This window comes from Carassius carassius, chromosome 49 (assembly GCF_963082965.1).
Source record: "Carassius carassius chromosome 49, fCarCar2.1, whole genome shotgun sequence".
In the NCBI taxonomy this organism is placed as follows: Eukaryota; Metazoa; Chordata; class Actinopteri; order Cypriniformes; family Cyprinidae; genus Carassius; species Carassius carassius.
The window spans coordinates 18,656,551-18,681,535 of NC_081803.1; the positions used below are offsets into that span (position 1 = coordinate 18,656,551).

Below are 24,985 nucleotides of genomic sequence, written 5' to 3' on the forward strand. Positions count from 1 at the left end.
TGTGTGTGATCTAACAGGCACAAGCGAGTCTTTTAAAAACAGCAACAAACATCAAATACAAATACACAAAATAAAGTCATTTTATGGAAATCCACAGCCTTTTTATCTACAGATCAAGCATTATAATGTGAGTATATAATATTGGAGAGAGTTTTACCATGCATCCTGCTGTAAATGGACGAGGTGCGCGCTATTTGAATACTGAATGGAGAATGATTGACAGCCACAGAGGAGGGAAAACAAGGTTTCCGTAAACTTTAATTTAATGATGTAAATAGTCTTCGGTCCATAACATTAAGATATGGAATTGCTTCAGATGACTTTGAGAAATTATAATCAGACCCAAGTCACCCAAACTGATGTGAAAAAAAGAGAGGCGCCGAAAAGCGCGATGTTTGCATCCCTGAATATGATTAAAGCCCCGTTCACACCAAGAACGATAACTATAAAGCTAACTATAAAGATAACGATATTAGCGTCCACACCAGCGAACTATATCGTCTGTTTATTCTGAGCGCAAGTGCGTCTGCCGCTTTAAATCCTTGAGCTCGTTATAGAAGGATGGATTCTGATTGGATGTCAATGTTCGTACATCAGCTGGATAAAAATCGTTCTGAAAATGATTCCAACGATACTGTTTCTCTATGCCTTTATCGTTATAGTTGTAGTGTGGACTCTGCTATTCTTTAATATTGAGAACGATTTTTAGAACTATATCTTTATCGTTATCGTGCTTGGCGTGAACCAGGCGGCAAGGAAGTCGACCGGAAGTTGAAGTCGGCCACGAGCTGCCATCTTGTAGCAGAACTTCACTTGCGTTAGCATTCCCATTGACTCCTATTCATTTTGGCGTCACTTTGACAGCGAATAACTTTACATCTGAGGCGTTTAAAGACTCCGTTTGTCCATTATTTATTTCTAAAGATACACGACAATGTATAAAGGGCTCCATTACCTTCTATGTTACAGTATGGCCCCGTAGAAACAGTTTTTGTAAAAATAGGCTAACGATTGCGTCATAACCACTCGACTCTCTGTCGCATTACCGTACAGACAGGAGGAGAAGCTCGCAGGCAATTAACTTAATATGGCGTACTGGCGTTACATTTTAAAATACTATACAAAATAATTAATCAGAATACTTACTCCTGCTCACTCACGCCAAAGAACTCCCCGCTCAAGCTCGCCGTCTCTGCAAGATTAACGATGGCAGTTTTCAAGCACAGCTACTAGAAGATTTACATCTGTCAGACAGGTTGCTGACGTCATCAAGCTTAGTTTGAGTCTGCGCGTCAGAAACGGAAGTGCTAAAAAACGCTAAAAATGGGCTTCACTTGTCTCAATTGAGTTCCAATGGGGATGCTGTGTCCATTTCTTTTACTGTCTATGGTGTGAACGGGCCTTAAGTGTTTGGGTGCGCTGCACTAATTTACCCATGTAGAACGTTGCGTCACATTAGTTCCGCTTTTGGCGCTCACGTATAAATCATATTACTTTTTTTTTTCAGCAAGGGGGTGGCCACAGGGGTGGCCAGGGACATGTCTAAAGAGGCACGGGCCTCCCTAGGCCTCCGTGTAGAACCGCCACTGATTATGACAATATTCCACATTGTTTAATAATTGTAAAGTCATCTAAACTATGAAAGATCTGATTGGGAACAATGTAGTTATCAATCTTCTTATATATAATCCCACACTCAAGAGGTTTATATGAATGCTGGACACTTGTTGGCTGCTTTTTCTTCAGTATCCACTAAAACTAATCTATTAAAATATAATACTATTCTAATTTTGTAAATAAACTATGTACTGTAGACAACAATTTATACTTGTCAGCAAGATTAGTTTCACTGGATGCTATTTGACATTAGGACTGAAACGATATGTCGACATTATCGACAATGTCAACAATAAAAAAAAAAAACTGTCGACAAATTTTTGTTGTCGAGTAGTCGTTTGATCTCAGATGACTCAAGTAAGTGCTTGCAATAATGCAGTTCGTGCTGTAGCGCAAGATTGTAATTCAGCGCTCCTGATACAATTTAAGAGAAGAAGAAGTGCTTCAGTAGAGCAAACAGAGCACAATCCGAACCGGAGGCTGCTGAGCGGCATTTGGATGAATATCTAAATATATACTGCGTGCTTTCCTCTCAATAACAAAATAAACAACAAAAACTGACCACTGTGTGAAAGCAGCACTTAAGAATCATTTGATTAAAGTGATGTGGATGTTTGCATGACCTCTGAAGTACAGTAAACAGTAAAGAAAAGTCCAGTCACGTCACGTTTATTTATATAACAGTACAATGCAATAGATAGTCTTAAATCAAGCAACTTTACAGTATTAAACATGAAAAAGTCAATGTCGCTTTCAGTTAGAATTATAACTTTATTTTCTATTATAAAGCAGCTCTCCAGTGTGGAACTAGCTAATGATACAATATTTTTATTAGTGAGGGAAAAAAAAATGTCATTAAAGTTATTAAAAAAAACAACAACAAAAAACACGACCTATCACTTACCTTTTACTTTTGTTTCTTATACATATGACTTACAAAAATATATTAATAGACAGAATGATTTGTCTTTCGGCTACTTTCTCATATAGCTAATTTAATGATGAATAAGAGTTTCTCTCTCTCTCTCTCTCTCTCTCTCTCATCTCATTTTGTGTGCCAAATAAACTTATTTGTATAAATGAATTGTATAATTGTAATTACATAATATGATTTCCAAAAGTGGAAGTAATTAATTTATTTGTTAGAATATGTATATTTTAACTAACTGCAAAAGCTGAATAATCAATAAATGTCTAATGATTAATCAGTTAAAATATCAATGATTAGTCAACTAATCGTTAGATGAATCGATGATCAAAATAATTGTTTGTGGCAGCCCTATTTGACATAATAGATATTTACATATTCCACAAGACAAAACTAAAAAACATAATTTATACAAATAGTCCTGTTCAAAAGTACTTCGTTATATATATGCTTCGTTATTAAAGGGATAGTTCACCCAAAAAAATGTATTCTTTAATCATTTACTCACCCTCATGCTGTTCCAAACCTGTACGAGTTTCTTTCTGCTGTTTAAAGGTCCCATGACATGGATTATTTCCTTTTCTATAAATGCTTTTTAATGTTTCCTTAGGTGTACTTATATTGCTAGTATGATTTTTACATTTAAAATTTAGAAATAAAAAGCATTTTTTATATCCTGATATTAGCCCTCTGGCTTGAATGCTCTGTTTGAAGGGGCGTGTCTGCTGTGAGACTCCGAGTAAACGACAACTGTTGTGATTGGCTGACATCTTTGCATTTGAAATGCGTATTACATGTGGACCCCTCTCAAATATATATATATATATATATATATATATATATATATATATACTACAGCTGTCGAGATTAACGAATCGTGGATTTGTTGATTATATAATTATTTTTTCGATCTTTTCCCATCACATGAACGGCTGCAGTGATGAGCATTGAGTAGACAGAGTCTGTTTATCGCGTGAATGCAGTCATTATTGCAACACATTTTCTCTCACAAAATGCTTTCACCACAACTAACAGCAAACACATGAATACAGTAAGAGCTTTGTTGTGCAGCATAACAGCGTCATTCATTGTAACGGCAGTTTAGGCAAGTGTGCAGATATACTCGCGATGTGTGACAGCTCCGAAAAAAAGGGAGCGTTCTTTGATCGCTCTCTGTAGTTAAATCACAATTTAAATAACAGATTTGTTTCATGCTACTGAGAGAAACAACGTGAAGTTGATCGTTTAGCTACTGGCTTGATTCACTGATGCATAAACAGTATTAAACGATTTAGAAGAAAGTCTGTGTGAACTTGAATGATTAACTACACATCAGAAATCACTGATCACAGATCAGGCATTAATGAACAAGGTTACTCACTGTTTGTGGCGGTGCTGTCGAATCCATATCATAAAATTCTGTTTATAATGCCTGTGCTGACATTGCGACTGAATTATATGTAAATATTTGGGCGGGCAAAGCAGAGAAAGGGAAGGTAACATTTCTCTTTACAACGTCACAAAGAGGAGATTCCAGATCAGCCCGTTTGAGCTTCCATTTTCTCAGAGGCAGAGAAAGATAGCAAAATCTCGATTTACACCGATTAAAATTTTTAGAAACTTGGGGACCACATACATGCTAGGGGAAGTCATATTAATGTTAAAAAACCTCAGAAAGTGAAATTTTCATGTCATAGGACCTTTAAGACAAAAGAACACATTCTGCAGGATGAGGGTAACCAAAAAGTTTCTGGTCAAGTCACAAGGGGGACCAGCAACATTCTTCAAAATATCATCTTTTATGTTCAACAGAAGAAAGAACTTAAACAGGTTTGATACAACTGGAGGGAGAGTAAATAGTGACAGAATTTCAATTTTTGGATGAACTATGCTTTTAATATCAACCATTTAATATGAAATTATGAGCACAACTGTAAGTACAACTTATATTTGCAGGTGCGGGTGCCAAGGAGAACAAAACCACCAATTGTCTAAGAATATAATGCATATAATTGCACTAATAAGCAATATACACACTAAAAAGTAAAATAACATGTACCTCCTCCCTCCATATACTGAACAAATTCACTGTTGTATAAATTGCTCTCAAGTTTGTCCTCCACGCTGAAGCCCCCGATGTTTGTGATTTCCTCCACATCTGACAAGTCCTCGTTCTCATCGTACATCCTTCTGCAGGTCGAGCGCTGGATGAAAACAACATATGATGAAGATGAAAAGAACCTGCCTCATTCTGTGCTTGGATGTGAGACGTAACTCTGGACTGGGATGCTATATAATTTGCGCGAACGTCAAATTTCATGATTAACATCCAATCCTTAATCGTCGACCATCTTGCAGCTGTTATATAATTAATACATGTCAAATCAAACTTCCCGATGAATTTTAGACACGAGGTTCGCGGGGCAACAACAATGTGTGTGCAGTCTCGCACGCGCGTCTGTATATGGAGCATCTTGCTCTCTTTGTAATATTATGAGACGCTTTCCTGTTTACCATTACAATCCGAGAGTTATTGCAATTAAAATACTAGTGTGGCGTATGTCGCTCTAATTCTGGTATTACAGTAATTCGCACCGATTTAGGCCACTAAACACAATGCATATCGATGTGAGGCTGAAATCTCGATTTAAAACGAGTCTTTGAGAGGACAGCTTCAACTACACACCAGTTTGCGTCCGGATTCCGCACACGCCTCCATGTCCGAGCCTTTCGTCCGTGTTATTTCTCTCAGCGCTTTATTTGGACCATATTTAACGGCGTAAAGTTGTGCACACTTTGATTGCTTGTATAGAAAACTATGGAAAGCGTACGGGGCCAAAAGTCTTGAAACGGAACGCGTGAAATTTGACCGTGTCAACAAACACAATTATATGAGGTGTGATTTATGCATTTACTTTGCTAACTAAGCAATCAGTCGTGTCAGTCGTTGCGTACCTTGCTGTGAGCAGAAGCCGTGACCAATGACGTGTAATTGCGTGATATCATATACTATATGATGTCTGCGCAAGCGATGGGAAGTTCAGATAATTTTACCGACTTGGACCTTTGAGTCTTGTTCAGAAAAAATAAATCCTTTTTTTTTTCAAAGCATTTCCTTCATTTTGTTCATTTTATCTAAATGTAATTAAAATGTTACTTCCCTAACACATCTACTACTTACGCAAATGTTGATCACACCACAAGCAATACAAAACTATAATGTTATAAGAAACAGAAAAGACTGAGACATCACGTGACAGCCCCATAAACTTAACCAATGCAGTCTGAGCCGGAAAAAGAATTGAAACCTTTTGATTCCTCGCGTTTGTCTCATTCATCTGACAGCCCCATACGCTAAACCTATGCTGTCTGAGCCAAAATCCTGTGGCTCTCTCTAATGGACAACATTAAAATCACAGCTTTTAGCCTCCGGTTCAGTGGCATAGTGTCTGGGTATGCAGGGTAAACAGGTGCATATGGGCCCTGGCCGTTTGGGGGCCCTGCTCGGGCCGGACCTTGTCTGACAGCTTATCAAAATTCTCACCCCGAGTCTGACTGGACTCACATCTCTTCTCACGCAAGAAGGGGGTGATGAAAGTGTCGCGCTTCTTATCACACCTCATTGGTCACGGCTTCTGCTCACGGCAAGGTGCATGGCGATTGACAAGACTCATTGCTTAGTTAACAAAGTAAATGCATAAATCCCTCCTCCTACAACTCCCCATCCGAAGATGCGTTCAGGGCAATTCTAGCCAAATATGCACGTCTGTGCCAGCGTTTGTGTGAAATAGAAGCAGTTTGATGTGAAGTTCAAACTCCATAAGGTGCTTTTTGACGCTTTGATGGAAAACATTCCATAGATGTTTTGCATAGTTTATCCAATGTTTTTTTTCTTTGAAGTACATTTTATTTTTAGTGTATAAAAATACATTTAGAATTCATTTAGATACTATTTATACAATATTTGTTTAAAGTTGTCTTATGTTTGACACAAAATAAAGCAAATAGTTTAAGATTTTTCTAATCAGTTTTTACATAAAGAAATTAATTAATCAACTCATTCATCATGTGAGAAGTCCTGTACGGGCAAATGACTTCTTCTCAGATGGCAAAAGTATAAATCCCACCTCATCACGCATTCCATTTTGAGACTTTTGGCCCCGTCCACCTTCCATAATAAACTAAGCAGGAACCATTTTTTTGTATAGTGCACCGCGTGACATCACAGTCAACAGAATCAAAACATTGCATGCACGTAATGCGGATTGTGTTTATGAGGGGCCAAAACAATATGCATTTTTTTTCTGAGGAATTATCAAAATGGTTTGTGGGGGGGTTACACATAGGAATTGTTTTTTTAGGGAGCCGGAATTGCTCCTTCTTTCTTCTGTTTGGAACGCACGCGCTGCAGCTGCTAAACTCATGCATTTGTGCTTCGACAACACCGTAATACTGCAACAATAACTGAATATTTACTACCGTTTGCCCATTCTAATATTAAAAACCCACAAGTTATAGCCTTAGTTACAATAGAAATAGATATGCATGACCGATTCTCTTTAAATCAAGATTTATTTGGGGCATTGAATGAAAAAGTGTAAGATTTATAATAGATTATTATTAGCCTAATAGTAGTAGTAGGCCTAGTTATCACCATCATCAAAATTATTTTTATAATTGTTTATTTATTATTTACTAATTACTTTAACAAGCTAATGGTAACCAAGTTGACATCAAAATGTGCATATTTGCTAATATAGTAAGGAGAAGATATTTTTAATCCTCATGACAAATAAAAATATAAAAGTTTAATTAACTAAAATTAATTTAAAGATTTTTTTAATGAAAAAGTTTTTTATCAAAATGTGCATATTTGTTCAACTTAAGAAATATTTAGTGTTAATTAAAATTATATATTTTTATGAAAAATAAAAAGTGAATATTTGCTAATATAGCTGTTAATGTACAAATAGGATCAACAAAAATACATACAGACAAAAAAAGAAAAAATATATATATATATATATATATAATATATATATATATTATATATATATATATATATATATATATATTATATATATATATATATATATATATATATATATATATATATATATATATATATAAAGAGAAAAGAAAATGCTTCCTCTTGGCAAAGTAAAATTTCTTGTTGATGTATTTAGAAAACGGGTAAGATAGTAATATTTTATACAATTGTATATACATATGAAATTAATGTTTTTAAATAGCCATTTACAAATAAATTTACAAACAAATATATAATTTTTTTTTTTAAGAAAGTGTACAAAATGTTAACCTACATCGATTCTGTTATGTTCACACACTAATAAGTGTGTAAACAAATGTGTTGTCGCGAAGGCTTGTGGGTAATGCCTTCACGATGCATCCAGTTTCACTTGAACAAGCCAGCTGACTGTCTCGTTCAGGCGTAATGCTGGAGATTCACCATTAACCCAGCGCAATGCTTCGGTTCAGCTGAATCTCTCGGATAGTTTCTCAGAACCTCTGCTCGGATGAACATGAGTCGGAACGAGCATTCGCTGCAGGCTCTGTCCTGGAGAAAGCTTTACCTGAGCAGAGCCAAACTCAAAGCGTCCAGTCGCACGTCTGCTCTTTTATCCGGTTTCGCAATGGTGAGTTGGTTTTCATGTCTGTTTCTTTAGAGCTGTGGATGTTCGGTTTGCACCGGCTGTATAAACACCGAGTTGTTAAAGAGAAAGTGCGTTTAATAATGTTGTGTAAGTTTAAGCGAATATTTTGGCTTCAAAAGGCGCATGACTCGCTGTTTTATGCATCTGCAATCACAAACTGACAGCCACATTTGTTAAGATTGTGCTAATCTTCAACTAGATAATGTACATATATGATTGCAGTTTTTACTTAGTGATGTTAATAAAGAACAACACACCACTGGATATCTACCGGATGCAGCCAAGGCTCAACTTCTTGATTCGTCCACTGCAGTGCACTTTAATTCGTTGCCAAACCGATTCCTAAGAAATCTTACAATCTGCACACGTCCAAGTTTAAATGAAAATCTTAATCCTTTTAAAACCTAAATGCTCATTTTGTTTCGTATAAATATTCTTAATGTTTAAAAAAAAATCTAAAAAAATTCTAATAAAAAAAAACAAATAAATAAATACATTTTTTATTATAATATAAATTAGTTTTAGATACACACTCACTCACGTGTTTATGTTTATATTATATATATATATATATATCATTATAATGACTGAAATTACAGTACAATATTTGTTGGGTTCGAAGACTGTATTTTACCTGTGTTTTCCTTCCATTCAACAGGTGGCCATGGTGGAAGTACAGCTGGACACCAATCACGACTATCCACCAGGACTGCTGATCACTTTCAGCGCTTGCACCACTGTGTTGGTGGCCGTCCACCTGTTTGCCCTCATGGTGAGCACCTGCATCCTCCCCAACATCGAAGCGGTCAGCAATGTGCACAACCTCAACTCTGTGAAGGAGTCTCCTCACGAGAGAATGCATCGCCACATCGAGCTGGCCTGGGCTTTTTCCACAGTCATTGGAACATTGCTCTTCCTGGCCGAGGTGGTCCTGCTGTGCTGGGTCAAGTTTTTACCCATTAAGCCGAAGGACCAGAAAAACGGTACTATATCTGCTGGGGTGGCTGCTGCGATCACGTCTACCTCCATCATGGTCCCTTTTGGCTTGGTTTTTATCGTCTTCGCTGTACATTTCTACCGCTCACTGGTCAGCCACAAGACCGACAGGCAGTTTCGAGAGTTAGAAGAGTTGGAGGACTTACAGAACGAATTGGACCATCGAGGGGAGTCGTCTACGTTAAAGTCTCCCAGTTCCCTTTACCCCTAGTTTTGAGTTTGGGAAAGAGCTTCTGTTAATGTTCTAGCATTGTCATGTATTGAAACACATCATATTTTTGACCATTCGTATTGATCTATTTGTTGCATGTCGTCACCAAGACATCCAGTTTTATGTGTTGAGGATTTGTCCACTGTTTCTGCTAGATTTACTAATAATAGGCTGTTTTAAATGTGAAAGGATGCACAGCATGTTTTATGGATGTTTTCTTTTTCTCTTTTTCTTTTTAAAAATTAACATTTTCTGAAACTGTACTCACCTTCAGGCCATCCAAGATGTAGATGAGTTTGTTTCTTCATCAGAACAGATTTGGAGAAATGTAGCATTACATCACCAGTTCACCAATGGATCCTCTGCAGTGAATGGGAGCCGTCAGAATGAGAGTCCAAACAGCTGATAAAAACATCACAATAATCCATTAAGACATTTAAACAAAAGATACAGCTAAATATTACTCCTCTATCCATAATATCGCTTTCTCCAGTGAAAAAGTTATCTCATCTGAATCAGGAGAGAAATATGCACAAAACAAGTGCTGTTTACAAACAATTTAAAAAATAAGTTGGTGGTGAGATGACTACAGGGGATGGACTTTATCACTGGATGAAGCATTATTATGAATTATGGACTGGTATTTTGGCAAGAAGTGACAGTTTAAAGTGATTTGGTTCTTACAAACACACATTGCTCTTCACAAGATGTTAATTGATGGACTGGAGTGGTGTGGATTATTTTGATGTTTTTATCAGCTGTTTGGACTCTCATTCTGACGGCACCCATTCACTGCAGAGGATCCATGTAGCGATGTAATGTTTAATTTCTCTGATCTAAATTTCTAAAATCTGCTCCAAACTCATCTACATGAGTGGCCTGAGGTTGAGTAATTTTCAGCAATTTTTCATTTTTGGGTAAACTATTCCTTAAATTCATCACAGGGAAAATCCTTTATTTCAGTATGGCAGCTGTGCCAATTTTGTTACTTGCAAGGTTTTTATTTTCACACAAGGCAAGCTACATTTTTACAGACATGAGTGTGTATTATAACAACACTTTTTTAAATACTGATCAGAGGCTGTGTTTGAAGTCATTACAGTACAGGGGACACTTTAATGTCCACTTGACCAAATAATTTTGATGTTTTCTGATTCAGGGCTTTGCTGTTGAACAGCTGAATCAAAACCAGAAATCATAGTCTTATTCAAACTCCATTGCCTTCCTAAATGAACCCCCTGAATGAGCACATCTTAGTAGAAACAAAGGCACTTTATCAACATGTTTGTCTGACCTTTTTTGGTAATATTTGAAACCGCTTCCCATTAAAGGGGCCTCTGTTCACTCTGAAGGTGGATGGAAGTGATTAGAGCCATCACGGCTAAAGAACTGGCAGGATTGTGAGATTATGCTAGCAAACACATTTTTATAAAGTGTTTATTAAGCAGAGGACTGTTTAAACATGTAGTTACATCAGTAGTAATATCCATCTTGTGCAAAAATCTTGTAAAATTTGATTAAGTTCTTTATATTAGTGCACAGCATGTGCTGGAATTTAAAAACCCACAGTTTTCTACATTTTAATTAAAGTCTTAATCAGACCAACTTCAACCAAACACCTATTTGTGTTCTTCTATATCATGCATGACATGCAATTCTTGGCAAAATAAAATCTTGCCATTTTCTTCAATACTAGTAGATGCAGAATGTACCAACAGCTTTTATGTATTGTGTAAAATTGATTTTATTGTGCGTGAGGGGTTGATAAAATGTATTTCACTGCACTCGTCTGCCTTTTTTGATTTCAGAATATTGTCAAGTTACATATTGCCTAGCAACCATGTGACTTGGAATCGTGGTCTCTGTTGATTTCTCCTTGTCCTCAGTGAAATATGCTTGTGCCTCCATCAGCACAGCCTGTGAATCCTGTAGGCAAACCTTTGGACATAAAGCAGAGTTGTAATTCCACAGCATTTCTGAATCTGCATTTGGTAACAAAAAAACATGCAAAATTACGAAACATTAGGAACCTATGACTGAAGGCTTGTATCTAAATGGAAATCATGCAAATGAGCAAACATCAGTGTTAAACATTTACCTTGGGAATTGGATACACTGTTGGTCTAACTGCTGCTTCTCTCTCAAAATCAAACACGGTTCCAGACTTAGCAACACCGTCAACCCAAAAGCCTTCGTACAGCTGACCTCTGTCCAGGTAGTAGAACTTGCCGTGTCCGTTTTTCTGTCCGTCACTCCAGGTGCCCACAAACCGGTTTCCATTAGCTTTGCAAAAAAAAGATAGAAATGTGTGGATCATAACTCTCTGCAAGAAGAAATTGAAGCCAATTTAAGACCATTAAGATTATGTGCATTACATCATTGTTTTAATTAAGAAAATTTTACCCCAAATTCTTATTACCATAATACAAAAAAAATGATTACTATCATTTATATATAATATATGTATTATATAACAAATATGATAAATTAAATTGTATTATTATTTATCATATATAAATACCAAATTACCATAATGCAAAAAAATGGATACAGTAGGTATTGTTAATTTTACACACACACACACACACACACACATATATATATATATATATATATATATATATATATATATATATATATATATATATATATATATATATGTGTGTGTGTGTGTTTAATTATTTTTTAGAATTATTACTATTATATATATATATATATGTATGATTTATAAATACCAAATAATAATGCATAAAAGATATGTTTTGCTTAATGTTTAAATACATTATATATATATGTATGTGTGTATATATATATATATATATATATATATATACACAGAGACACACACATCAGTGTCTGTGTTAATGATTTTCTGATTTTTTTTCTTCTTTATACAGAATGAGCACTTAATTGTCATAAAAAGTAATGTTACAATGCAATGTTAATTGAAAGTGACAGTGAAAGTGACGTGACATTCAGCCAAGTATGGTGACCCATACTCAGAATTTGTGCTCTGCATTTAACCCATCCGAAGTGCACACACACAGAGCAGTGAACACACACACACACACTGTGAGCACACACCCGGAGCAGTGGGCAGCCATTTATGCTGCGGCGCCCGGGGAGCAGTTTGGGGTTCGATGCCTTGCTCAAGGGCACCTAAGTCGTGGTATTGAAGGTGGAGAGAGAACTGTACATGCACTCCCCCCACCCACAATTCCTGCCAGCCCGGGACTCGAACTCACAACCTTTTCTATTGGGAGTCCAACTCTCTAACCATTAGGCCACGACTTCCTTAAGTTCCCTTAATTGTCATAAAAACAGGCTTCAGTTTCTTTATCCAAAATATTTTCCATTTATTTTTTGTTGGTTTTTGTGACAAATGTGAGTGATCTGAAGATGTTTTAGTGAGATCCACCATGCAGGCTGGCTCATTTGCAAACTGTTTTTAGTCCGTACCTAGCAGAAGCAAACCCTGTCCATGATGTTTGTCCTTCAGCCACTCTCCCTCATACAGCTCCCCATTCTCATACTGCATCCGTCCCCATCCACTCCTCTGATCTTCCCTCCACTGCCCCTCATAGAACGCAGACGGACTGTAGAAATATGTCCCGGCACCCTTTGAACGAAAGGCTGACGATGTATTTGTGGAAACTATAGACCATATGATGGTACAGTGTTTCATACTTACTTCCTTCTTGTCATTCCGCCAAGAACCAACATAAACTCTCACATACTCTTTGGTTTCAGGGTCAGTCTTGCTCAGGGTTCCATAGCCTTCTCTCTTTCCACACCTCCAGTCCCCGTCATAGATCAGTCCTGTTTTCTTCCAAACCTGTGCTCCTTTTCCTTATCAGAGTAAAAGCTATGTTCAGGAACATTTTGTTAATGGAGGGAAAATCTTTCTGCCAGATCGAGCTTTGATAAGCAGCGTTTCCAAGGAACAAATATTGTAATCTGCAGAACACATCTACATAACAAAGTAAATTAAATGAAGGCTTGTCCATTAAAATTGACAGGCTTCTTACTGTGATCCTCAAGGCCTCGAATGTATAGAAACATGCCATTAAATATTCAATCCAAAATAAATATTACCATGTTTCTTATTTTCCATCCACTCGCCTGTGTATTGATCTCCGTTGACAGAATACACAGTGTGATGTGGGCCACATTTTTGGGCCTTTTTGTCCCAAAGTTTTACAAGAGGTTCTGTAGTCCGGTGTCTCTTCAAGAAGGGCATACTGTACATAAAAAGATGACTATTATCATTAAAATATTATTAGCTTGAACATGCAAGCACTAAAGTACTTTGTGTATGTAGTTTCTGCACTTAAAAACTGTAAATACAATAAAAGTTGAGTAAGGTAATCATAAAGTAGGTTTATTAGCACCTGCTCTGACCTTGCCTGTGACCAAATTCACCATCCAAATCACTTAAAACAAACAAAACAATTATATTTACACTGCAATAGTCAAACAGCTCGATCTCGACTGACCTGTGAAAAGAATTCGTGTACGGTATCCTAGCAACAAGCCTTCAGGCTTGACCAAAAGGACTTTGGCTAGATTCGCTGACGCTCCCAGTCATTAGATGGCGACGTCATCCTCGGAATCTTACGCTTGCCTGTGATTGGTGGATGGGTGAAGAAGCGGAGCTGATATAAGTTGCTGGAGCGCCAACTAGCGGCAGTTTGCGGCAGAGCAGCGCCAGCACAGACGGGTACAATGTCACTAGAGAGATGTCAAAGTGAATGGACAGAAATAGAGGAAGAATATCAGCAATTACAGGTTTGAACTGAACGAATATGTGTTATATTAGTGCTCCGACAGACGAAAGATGAATCTTGTGTTAGTAAAGAAGAAAATGTGTTTGTTTTGGATGTTTACGACGCGGCTAACAGGCTTTAGCTCATCAGATTAACTGATTTTCTTTTGTTACTGTAACGTTATGGGCATCAGTTCTCAAAAAAATTATTAAAATGACTCCGTTTATTCGTGTATATATTTTATTATTTTAATAAATTTGGGTTAGTAAAGTAGATCTGATAATGATTCTAGAATTTAACTGGTTAAACCATGTGAGATGTTAACCAAGAGTTGTTACTCAACTGTAAAAATGAGCGTATAATCGATTCGTGATAGACTCTTTAGATTAAAGGATGGCGAAGCTCTAGACAGTGAGGTGCATGAAGCTCCAGGGGTTTCAATACTAGTAAAAAAAAAATGCCTTTTTTGGGGCATGATACCATGGTTATACAAGGTTTTTTTAATACATACCATGGTAGTACCCTGGTATTTTATTAATTACCCTGGAGTACCATGTAAAAACCTTAAGTAAAAATATTCAGTGCTATGGTACAAATCTAAAAACCATAGTATAATTTAACCATGTAAATACCACTGTAGCTGAATATGGTAGTCATTCAGTATTCATCACCACTCAGCTGTTATCTATTACTGGACCTGGTTAGAGTTGATCGAAAGGATTGGACCATGTTTAAAATGCCCTTCTCATGTTCAAAATGCCTTAAAATGGAGCCATGTGCCCATTGAAAGGTCATGCATGTATTAGGAAATGATTCTGATTTTATTTTGACTTCCAGTGTGTTTTGTGTTTTAGGAAACACACAAAGTCTACAGACAGAAGCTGGAGGAGCTGACGAACCTGCAGGCGATATGCAGCAGTGCTATTAGCAAACAAAGAAAAGGCCTGAAAGACCTCAAGAATAACCTTCATAAGTATGAGCCGAGTTTCAGATGTTACTAAAGATCTTGAGGACACATGCACAATGATGTAAACGGATCTTTTTTCTTTTTTGTTTAAAACAGGTGTACGAAAACTCACTGTGAAAAAGAAACGGAGGTAATAAATGACCTGCAGGTCCAAATTAAAGAAAGGCAAAATGTATTTTTTGATATGGAGTCCTATTTGCCAAAGAAAAATGGGTGGGTTTTAGTTCTTCCTTCTGAATGTGTTATTTAGAATACCACAGTTGTGAGGTTTGGTTTTGAGGCTTTTCTACTTTTTTCTTAGAACTATTGTCTTCTTTCAGATTGTACTTAAATTTAGTACTTGGAAATGTGAATGTCACGCTCCTCAGCAACCAAGCCAAGTGAGTCAGATGTGAGCATGTCCATTGAGCAGAGAGAGATTTCCCAAAACAAAACTGCTGAAATTGCAAAATTTACTCAACAGGTTTGCGTACAAAGATGAATATGAGAAGTTCAAACTTTATATGACTATAATACTTATGTTTGGTGCCGTCACCTGCCTCTTCCTTTTCAATTACCGGTAAGATGAGAGAACTGAATAATTTAATGTTATTAATTAAATGTAATGTCATTAATAATTTAATGTCCCATTCACAGGGTTACAGATGAAATCTTCAACTTTTTGTTAGTGTGGTATTATTGCACATTGACAATAAGAGAGAGTATCCTCATGAGCAATGGGTCACGGTGAGTTCAGTTTAAAATACATTTGATCAGTGTTATGACTTAGTGGTTTGGTGTTGTGCTATTGGGAGATTCAGGTTTGAATCTCTCTTCCCAGTATTTTCCTGGCCTCCATCTATTCTACCACTTAACAATGTGTGCAAAATGCTCAAAATAAATTAAAATGAACTTTGCTTGTATTATTTCATTTGTTTGTTTGGTTGGTTGTAGTATTTTATTTGTTTGTTTATTTATTTATTTGGTTGTAGTGCTTTATTTATCTGACCATTTTTATAGCATTTAGTTTGTTTGTTTTTGTTTATTAATTTGGTTGTGGAATTATTTTATTTTATTTGTTAGTTTTTTTTTTTTTGTTTATATATTTGATTGTGGTATTTTGTTAGTTTTTTGTGTGTTTATTTTGTTGTAGCACTTTGTTCTGTTTATTCATTTGGTTGATGTATTTTATTTGTATTTATTTAATTGTAGTATTTTGTTTGTTTTGTGGTATATTTATTATTTGTATTTTTGTGTGTTTATTTGGTTGTAGCACTTTGTTCTGTTTATTTATTTGGCTGTGGTATTTTATTATCTTGTTAGTTTGTTTGGCTATGATTATTTTATTTATTCGGCTATTTTTGTTTATTTTAATGATGATTATGATTTACGTTGCATTTATTATCTCTTACTAGGATTAAAGGTTGGTGGGTGTCACATCACTACGTCTCAACCTTTTTATCAGGTGTTATGTTGACGTGGTAAGTGTTTCGGCCACAAATCATATAATGTTATCATTTTTTTTTTAAATCACTTCCTTGTATTTCATCACCACTCTGTTTCTGTCTTTTAAGGCCAGAAGGTTCAATGTATCAAATGTTCAGAAGTCAGTTCCTGGCATTCTCCATCTATCAGAGTGAGTATAACCGATGTATTCTTTATTTGTCTTTTGTTTGTTGTTTAATGTGATGGTTTGTGTTTCTCTGTTTCACAGGTTGTGTGCAGTTTCTTCAGTATTATTATCAAAGCGGCTGCTTGTATCGGTTACGTGCTCTGGGGGAAAGAAACCAGCTGGACCTGACAGTGGGTAAGAATTGTGTCTTTGATTTGAATCCTGGGAGAAATGTTGATCTGGATGATGTCATATCTGCAGCATGAAACTGTTACACGTTTGGCCTGAAGACAGACCCCAGACTGACCTCTTGTGTTACTCTTACAGAAGGCTTTCAGTCGTGGATGTGGAGAGGGCTTACATTTCTCCTTCCGTTCCTATTCTTTGGCCATGTGAGTACCAACATTTAACTGTTGCCTTTTTTAAATTTTTTTATGTTGATTCTCATGCAACCTTACAGTCGTCTTAAAACGTTTGTCTGTGAAAATTGTCATGCATTTGACAGTGTAACATCTACCATATAACTGTGTGTATTATTAAATTTTTTACAAGAAATCAAGACTTCTATTTTGCAAAGATATTAAATGGATCAAGAGGGACAGTAGAGACATTTATAATGATACAAAAGACTAAAATAAAAATGTTAAAGAATCCTGAACAGTTTCCACAAAAATATGAAGTTTGCAACAACAGCTGTTTCTTGAGCTGCAAATCAGCATATTAGAAGGACTTCTGTAGGATGTAATACTGAAGACTGGAGTAATGATGCTGAAAAGAATAAGAGAATTGTGTTTTCTGTCCTCTGGTCAGTTTTGGCAGCTGTACAATGCTGTGAGTCTTTTTAAGTTGTCTGCCCGTGATGACTGCAAGGAATGGCAGGTAAAAAGAGCAGCTGAAGTTGTCGTACATCACTATTATTGCTCAAAACCCCAAATATTAGCAAATAGATTTTTGCACTTAAATGTTTTGTTTTCCAGGTGTTCATGTTGGCCTTGACGTTTCTCGTCCTGTTCTTGGGAAATTTCCTCATTACTCTGAAAGTGGTCCACCAGAAGCTCCAGAAGAACAAAGAAAAGGTTAAAAATAACTGACGAGACGCCAACTCGAAGAATTCATACGCTGCGAGGCCAGTGTGGATGTCACAGAACTGAACTTCAAAACGCACAAAACTGTTTCGTTTATAGGAGTCGCGTCCCACAAGCTGTTTGGAGAAGGCTGGAGGTAGATGTTGACGTGTCCGCGAACTCGTTTCAGCAGCGGCAATGAAACCCAAGCTTTCGTGTCACGTTGCTCTATCGTCTGCCACGTTGCTTTTGCTTTTATTTGTGCAATCACAGCAATTAGAGGGTAATGTTTGGGCTAGAAGCCACTGACAACCTTCAGAGACTGTATGCTTGTGTTTTTTTCCTGTGCATGAATATGTTTACAATAAGCCACATTTAAAGTTTATGCAATGCAGCAGGAAGGCTGTGGAACTGTAGATGCTCAGTTCATTGCAGCAACTCAAAGGGAGTTTTTTTTTAAGGCTACATACGGATTAAAGTACTTGTTCACATACAAGGCATTTTGGCTGAAGCATATCCAAGATTTTTTTTTTTTTTTTTTTTTTTTTACGATTTTATGTTACATGTTTCTGGGAAAGCATTGATGCAATGCAACTTCATGGGAAAGGTGTGTTATGCATGTTGTGGCTTGTTAGTACAGTGCTTGAGCAAGGCCAGACTCTTGAATTAAAGAAATAGTCCACCCAAAAATGACCTTTGATTAGAATTTACTCAACCTCAGGCCACCCAAGATGTAGATGAGTACTGACAGAAGTTGCATTTGGTTACTGGATGACTTGTTTGCCTCAATGCTCTCCTTTGCCTGTTCACACCTGGTTTAGTTTAGCCTAGAACCCAAGTGTTACAAGTTGTTTGCAATTTCACAGGCTCAGTGAACTCTACCTGAAGCAAAAACCTGTAATTAAATGCCATTTCTCATGTTGAGAAATGCTTTATTGCACAATTAACCACTGCGTTAATCGTGTGTAATAGTAGTCACTCTTCACGGTGTGATTTTGTAAGTGTTTCGTGTTGAAAGAATAACTGCACTTTTTGCTTGAACGTAAAATAAGCCTTCAGACTGGAGGAAAAGAAGGTTTCCAAAAGGCCTTTTAGATATTAAGTTGGATTTCTCTTGTCCTTCCGTTGCTGCTGAGCAAATAAATTGAATTTGATGCAATCTGTGTGACCTCGTGTGGAAATCTGTTACTTAGAGGTGACCTCGTGTGGAAATCTGTTACTTAGGTCTTCACTCACCCCTAGATGGAGCAAGAGTGAAGCATGTGCTTCTACTCGCGGCTTGTAGGTGATATAAAGGTGCTATAAGCGATTGTATTTATTATTTACTCGTTTACAAAGCTCTGTGTAGTCTGGTGTTTAGCTATTATTGTTTGTCCAATTTTAGATATTAATTTAATGGTTACTGTTTTAATGTAATTATATTAGTATTAGTTCCAAATATACCGCTTTATGGAATACAATATATAAAATATAAATAACAGTGGAGAGTAGCCTCAATAAAATTGTCAGTGAATTCATATTAATCATATTTTCATGCTGAAGTAGCATTTCAGTCTTCTAGCTCAGCTTCGTAGCTGAATGTGACACGCAGTAAGAGTTTGGAGGCTTCCGTTACCGCAGTCACATCCTGCTAAACAGGAGTATTTATTCTAACCACAAGATCACTATATGACCAAGTTTGTTTAGCTAAAGAAAGTAGATAATGTCATTCAAATGTCTGCCTAATATCTGAAAACTGCAGTGTGTAAATGAAAAGTATCTGTGTGTGCGCCGTATCAGCTGTAGCTAGGCTAGAAAAGAGCGACTTCATTTTGTTTTCCACACGATTCACTTCAAAACACCGATGTGCACAATAACTTAAAATATCACGGGTTTATTTGTACAATCTACACTGTCAGGCAAATGGTTTTCAAATGATCCAACACTTTCTGGTGTCTATGTGAGATTTGAAGAAGTTATCGAGATAAAGTCCTAGTGAGAAACAAAACTGTTAAAACGTTGTAAATGGTGGTGGTCTACACACAGAATGATATTTCTACAAATCCCCAGGATTATTTTGCACATCACAGTACATTTTTTGTTTAGAAGGTTTATATAATATATGGACAAAATACTGTAACTCAAGGTTTAAAAAAATTCAACTATTGTGTATAATGTGAAATGCACACCCACTGTCACATAGTGGCTGTTACTTCAGCTAGTTGAGCCTTATCATTATTAAACAACACAGACTGTAACCAAATTGAAAATGTGACCATGTGATGTATCCGAGACATCAGCAGCAGTTTTTCCATCTCCTGTTGAATCCACGACCATGCAAGACCAAATTGCATCAAGTCATATCAGTAACACCAGCAGGAGGATGTGGTGTGGACCACTACACACTTATCACACACACCCTGGTGACCTCTGTCAAAAAGTAAGCCTTGCATGGTGGGCAGATGAGAAAACGCACATCACAAGTCCTGAAAAATATTCCTCCGTGACAGCTTAAACAATGAGAAGCTTTATAACAAAATATCCTATAGTTCATATATACAAAACTCGAACAAATGTGTTTCTTCTGGTAATGGTCACAGGATGGTGCAGCGTTTCTTCTTCTTGCGACGGTGATTTGCTTTAGCCCTGGCCGATAGCGCTCGCTTCGTTGCCTCTCTGAAAATGTCCTCTACGTTCTCTCTGTATTTAGCTGAACACTCCAGGTATACCTCAGCATTCATTTGATTCTTGGTCTCTTCACCCTAAGAAAGAGATATTATGAAGGTTGATTACTCAGTAAACATATATATATATATCTATATACATACACACTCATATATATATATGATATATATATATATGATAGATGATATCTATATACATACACACTCATATATATATATATATATATATATATATAAATGTGTGTGTGTGTGTGTGTGTGTGTGTGTATGTGTGTGTTTGTGACAGTAAATTAGCTTACATCAACATATAAAAAGATACATAAATATACAAATAAATAAATAAAATGTAAAAAATCCTGGGGTCATTAATTTGTTTTTATTTATTTATTTATTTTATTTTTTTAATGAAATTAATACTTTTATTCAACATGGATGCATTAAATTAATCAAAAGTGACAGTAAAGACATTTATAATGTTACAAAGACCAAAGATTTCTATTTAAAATAAATGCAGTTTTTCCCCCTTTTGTTTCCACAAAAATATTAAGTAGCACAACTGTTTTCAACACTGAATGTGTGAAAGATAGATAAATAGATAGACAGATAGACAGATAGATAGATAGATAGATAGATAGATAGATAGATAGATAGATAGATACAAGTCGAATAGTAGCTGAACTTAACCTAATATGACTTGTATTTATGAGACTGAGGGCTTATGATGTTCTTTATTTTCTAAGTCAATTGTCTGCAAAAAGAATGAATGTAAATGTAAAGCCAACCTGGAGGTAGGTGATGGGCTCCAGATCTAAAGCTTTGAGCTTCCTCATCTTCTCTTTGTCCTTTCGCAGGTCCGTCTTGCACCCTATCAAGATAATGGGGACGTCACGGCAGAAATGACGCACCTCTGGGTACCACTATAGGGGAACAGGGATAAATAAATAAAAAAACATTTAAAAGTAAACTTATTTTATATACAAATACTTTTTCTGGTCTTCCTTAATGCCGTAATGGTTTAATGTATCTATCTTTAGACCATAAATGAACAGTCCCTTTGCTGTGTCTTTATTTAAACAGGGCTCAACACATTCATCTGAACTGACACGACAGGAAGCTTCAAAGAAATACTGTTTGTTTTCAGAGGTGGTCCATCTGTAATCATCTACTGTTCAGGTCAAAGTTTATCAGCTCACAGTTGCCAGCAAACAAGGTTAAAACAGACTTTCACCTGATGAACCCTTCAGTTTTATTCTCAACTGGAGGCAAATGATTTCACCTTTATCGTGACATTGTCGAAAGACGTCGGATTGGTTACATCGTAGCAGATGACAACGAGGTTTGCTTCTTGATACGACAGAGGCCTCAAGCGATCATAGTCCTCTTGGCCTGTCAATAAACAGATCAGAAGGAAATTACATTTTATCACACTGATGCTTGAAAACAGCACTGCATTATGTGGACTGTTTCTATGGTGATGCTTCTAAACAAGTCATTGAAGCCGAGGAGGTGGAGACCTCTGACCATATACAGCATCTTCCTGTGTGTCGTATTTTATGAACAAAGTATTTTGACGAAAAACCGAGATGTGGTAGAAACCACATCCTGGCTTGAACATCCTGTTCATGAGACGCACAGAAGGTCTGGCCAGCAATGTGGGTCTAATAAGCAGCATGATTATTGAAGAAGCAGTTCAATTTAGACAAAAAAATAAAAACACATTCGAGTTTTTGATGAGTTATATAGACATCAGTGGTTCACCAAGGTCAGTGACAGTAAATGACGATTAAATCAATAAGGGAACATTCCATATAAGGTATAAAATATCTGACGATCAGTGTGTTTAATAAAAAATGCACTTCCCTTTTCTATAACAATATATTCACTGTAAAAATATACTAAAATTTTAAAAATATATCCTAGTTCCTAAATGTACAGTTCTGAAATGTCTGAACTATAAACAAACTAGAATACGACTAACTCAAATATTAACTCAAATATCCAATTTTCAATCAATTTTAGGCTTCAAAACAACTATAACTTTTTTTTCCTGTAATAATATTTTTGTATATATACATATAACCAAAAAAAAAACTACTGTTTAGAAGTTTGGGGTCGGTAAGATTTTTTTTTCTTTTTCAAAAATATATATATTGTATTGTCACCAAGGCTGCATTTATTAAATCTTGTAAAATAATTAAAAATTAAATTGAACACAATACCAAAGGGATTTTTATTTATATTATTATTATTATTTATATAATCATGCAATGATCAAAGTGTGTATGTGGCCTGACCTAAGGGATGACAGCTGAGACAACTATTGCTAAACGCTTCAAACCCATTTTACTCAATATTCCTGCCTAAATAGTTTATTAATGAAGCTTGTCACTATAGAGAACGGGGTGTTTGGACTCTGAGGTGTGTCTGGCGTCTGTAGACACTTACCTGCTGTATCATAGAGATTCAGCTGAATGTCTTTCCCTCCGTAGGATACAGTGGTGACATATTTGTCGAACACAGATGGAGCATATTTCTGTTGATTTTCAACATAAAATTAGACAAATACAGGCATACAATGGATGATAGTGAATAATAAGTTCAGGTTTCTACAAGAACATTTGAAGTACGATCAAGGCGTAGGCAGAAACCGAAATTGCTGTGGATGTTGTGCAAATGACTCTTATACATTTTGCAATGTTTCCTTCTCTTGAAAATGGTAATTTCTGTAACTATCTTTACAACTGAAGTAAATCTGGTTTACTTACACACACACACACACACAAAACTGTCAAGTAAGCACAAGCAAATTTGTACTTTTCCAACATAAAACCCCTCAAAATCATAATTTTAAGCTAATTTGTAATCTAAAAGCTTACCTCTGGGAAATCTCCTTTGGCGTACACCATCAGCAGGGATGTTTTCCCACAACCCCCATCTCCGACGATAACAATTTTGAGAGAATCAGTCAGAGTGCCATTGCCGGCTACAGTGCCGTTCTGTGTCATGTCCTTTTCGTGGGCCTCACCGGCCAAGTCAGTTCCTCCAACAAGTGCCCAAGTGCACAGAAGTGTCAGGTAAATTCATTGGTAGGAGTAGCGGGTGAATATAACGTGAGACTAACACTCTGCCAGGTAAGCATGCTACTATCCGGTCTCAACTTCCTCCTCCTCTCGACTCTTTTTTTTCCTTTCAAACCATGTGACTATGTTTTCAATAACCTCAGATCAGAGCGTGTGACTGTAATTGAGGCTGTGACTCTTTTCTATGACTGTCTACACATGGTCTGCACCATCACTAGGCGGGGTTCATGAAGGCACTCCCTCCAGCCGGTCAGGAGCGTTTACTTCCTGACTACATGTTAATTGAGACAGTCCTCTGAAAACCTTCTCACATTCTCCCATCTACAGAGGGTGGAGCAGGACGGGATGTTGCTCTGAATGGTATGCTTAAGATGATATTACAAAAAAACATAATTGCAGTGATTATTTTAGCAATTTGTTGATAATTAAGTGTTAATTATGTAACAATTACATAACTAAAAGTGTTATTAACTTTATTACTAGATTCACCCACCTATTACACGTGATAGGCTATTTAGTATCATTCACATATTTTATATATTTGTAATTTTTATTTTTGTAATTTCTGTTTTCATTACAATTTTATGTTTTTAATTTAATTTTGTGTTTTTGTTATTTTTAAAATTCCTATATAGTTTTTGTTCATATATAGCTCAGTTTTGGGTTGTTTTAGGCCATCAAGCTGAACCAAATGAAAATAAGAAATGTTGCCTCACCAGCTGAAATAAAATAAAGTTTTTTTTTATACTTTTTTTTTTTTTTACTACAGTTAATGTTTATTATATTTCAAGTAACAAAAAAGTATTTTTATGGTTTAAGTTTTAGTTTATGTTGGCTATAATAAACCTGCCCATTACAAAATAAATAATGTGTATAAATTTTAATTCATATGTACATATTTTACTATTTAATTGTTCTCTTTAATTTAAAATTTTGCTATTAAAATTTTACTCTTTAATTTAAAAGATTTTTGTATAATAATAATAATTATTATTTAAAAGAATTAAAAAGAATAGAGTTACAATGTCAAATGCAAAATGATTCAAATTCCCACTTTAAAAAGATTTGCATATATTATTTTGAGATAAACCTATATGAGACCATTTTGAATCCTGTTTAGTAGCACATAAGTAACGTAAGTTTATGGGCGCTGAATCTTTATTTGTTATATTAATAATAATAATTATGGTCCTGGATACCAAGCATTGCAGTTGTGCTAAAATGCTCAATTCAGCAACAACTATGATGCAATAAACACCTGATTTTGTGTGTGTGTGTTGTCATTATTAATATTGTTAATCAATAAAGCTTAAAGTTCATGTCTCTTTACTCTTTATTTCCTTATTAATTTTTTTTTCGTTCTTAAATGACTTTAAATTGTCTGTCTTAACTTTTTTTTATTATGAACACAACATAAACAATATAAA

At 35.9% G+C, this 24,985-nt stretch overlaps 4 protein-coding genes across 4 annotated transcripts; 2 read left to right on the top strand and 2 right to left on the bottom strand.

The window, feature by feature from the left end:
- Nucleotides 1-7,925: 7,925 nt before the first annotated feature.
- Nucleotides 7,926-9,873, top strand: LOC132132237 (calcium release-activated calcium channel protein 1-like). Its single transcript, XM_059544573.1, has 2 exons — nucleotides 7,926-8,202; nucleotides 8,879-9,873. Exons 1-2 carry the CDS (start codon nucleotides 8,083-8,085, stop codon nucleotides 9,425-9,427), a joined length of 669 nt encoding a protein of 222 aa, XP_059400556.1. The 5' UTR covers nucleotides 7,926-8,082; the 3' UTR covers nucleotides 9,428-9,873.
- A 1,079-nt stretch (nucleotides 9,874-10,952) lies between these two features.
- On the bottom strand, nucleotides 10,953-13,975 carry LOC132132236 (MORN repeat-containing protein 3-like). Its single transcript, XM_059544572.1, has 6 exons — nucleotides 13,834-13,975; nucleotides 13,523-13,668; nucleotides 13,119-13,276; nucleotides 12,887-13,046; nucleotides 11,526-11,710; nucleotides 10,953-11,365 (listed from the first exon to the last, which is right to left on the bottom strand). The coding sequence occupies exons 2-6, from the start codon at nucleotides 13,665-13,667 to the stop codon at nucleotides 11,243-11,245; spliced, it is 771 nt and encodes a 256-aa protein (XP_059400555.1). The 5' UTR covers nucleotide 13,668; nucleotides 13,834-13,975; the 3' UTR covers nucleotides 10,953-11,242.
- A 140-nt stretch (nucleotides 13,976-14,115) lies between these two features.
- Nucleotides 14,116-18,974, top strand: LOC132132507 (transmembrane protein 120B-like). Its single transcript, XM_059544906.1, has 12 exons — nucleotides 14,116-14,215; nucleotides 15,048-15,166; nucleotides 15,257-15,373; nucleotides 15,481-15,540; nucleotides 15,624-15,719; nucleotides 15,797-15,886; nucleotides 16,555-16,620; nucleotides 16,714-16,775; nucleotides 16,854-16,946; nucleotides 17,079-17,143; nucleotides 17,562-17,630; nucleotides 17,729-18,974. The coding sequence occupies exons 1-12, from the start codon at nucleotides 14,153-14,155 to the stop codon at nucleotides 17,840-17,842; spliced, it is 1,014 nt and encodes a 337-aa protein (XP_059400889.1). The 5' UTR covers nucleotides 14,116-14,152; the 3' UTR covers nucleotides 17,843-18,974.
- Nucleotides 18,975-19,672: 698 nt separating this feature from the next.
- On the bottom strand, nucleotides 19,673-24,258 carry LOC132132142 (rho-related GTP-binding protein RhoF-like). Its single transcript, XM_059544436.1, has 5 exons — nucleotides 23,355-24,258; nucleotides 22,924-23,011; nucleotides 21,755-21,864; nucleotides 21,261-21,395; nucleotides 19,673-20,556 (listed from the first exon to the last, which is right to left on the bottom strand). Exons 1-5 carry the CDS (start codon nucleotides 23,481-23,483, stop codon nucleotides 20,389-20,391), a joined length of 630 nt encoding a protein of 209 aa, XP_059400419.1. The 5' UTR covers nucleotides 23,484-24,258; the 3' UTR covers nucleotides 19,673-20,388.
- Between the last annotated feature and the right edge of the window lie 727 nt (nucleotides 24,259-24,985).

Bases quoted from the DNA above. Each gene is read 5' to 3' on its own strand.
- LOC132132237 (XM_059544573.1), top strand. From the start codon at position 8,083: ATGAACATGAGTCGGAACGAGCATTCGCTGCAGGCTCTGTCCTGGAGA. The intron at 8,203-8,878 runs GTGAGTTGGTTT...TCCATTCAACAG, and splicing joins TTTTATCCGGTTTCGCAATG to GTGGCCATGGTGGAAGTACA.
- LOC132132236 (XM_059544572.1), bottom strand. From the start codon at position 13,667: ATGCCCTTCTTGAAGAGACACCGGACTACAGAACCTCTTGTAAAACTT. The intron at 13,277-13,522 runs GTAATATTTATT...TACTCTGATAAG, and splicing joins GATGGAAAATAAGAAACATG to GAAAAGGAGCACAGGTTTGG. The intron at 11,366-11,525 runs GTAAATGTTTAA...TTATGTCCAAAG, and splicing joins CAGTGTATCCAATTCCCAAG to GTTTGCCTACAGGATTCACA.
- LOC132132507 (XM_059544906.1), top strand. From the start codon at position 14,153: ATGTCACTAGAGAGATGTCAAAGTGAATGGACAGAAATAGAGGAAGAA. The intron at 15,541-15,623 runs GTGAGTCAGATG...TTTACTCAACAG, and splicing joins CTCCTCAGCAACCAAGCCAA to GTTTGCGTACAAAGATGAAT. The intron at 17,631-17,728 runs GTAAAAAGAGCA...TTTGTTTTCCAG, and splicing joins ATGACTGCAAGGAATGGCAG to GTGTTCATGTTGGCCTTGAC.
- LOC132132142 (XM_059544436.1), bottom strand. From the start codon at position 23,483: ATGACACAGAACGGCACTGTAGCCGGCAATGGCACTCTGACTGATTCT. The intron at 21,396-21,754 runs GTGAAATCATTT...GTTCCCCTATAG, and splicing joins TCGACAATGTCACGATAAAG to TGGTACCCAGAGGTGCGTCA. The intron at 20,557-21,260 runs GTTGGCTTTACA...TCTCTTTCTTAG, and splicing joins AGCCCATCACCTACCTCCAG to GGTGAAGAGACCAAGAATCA.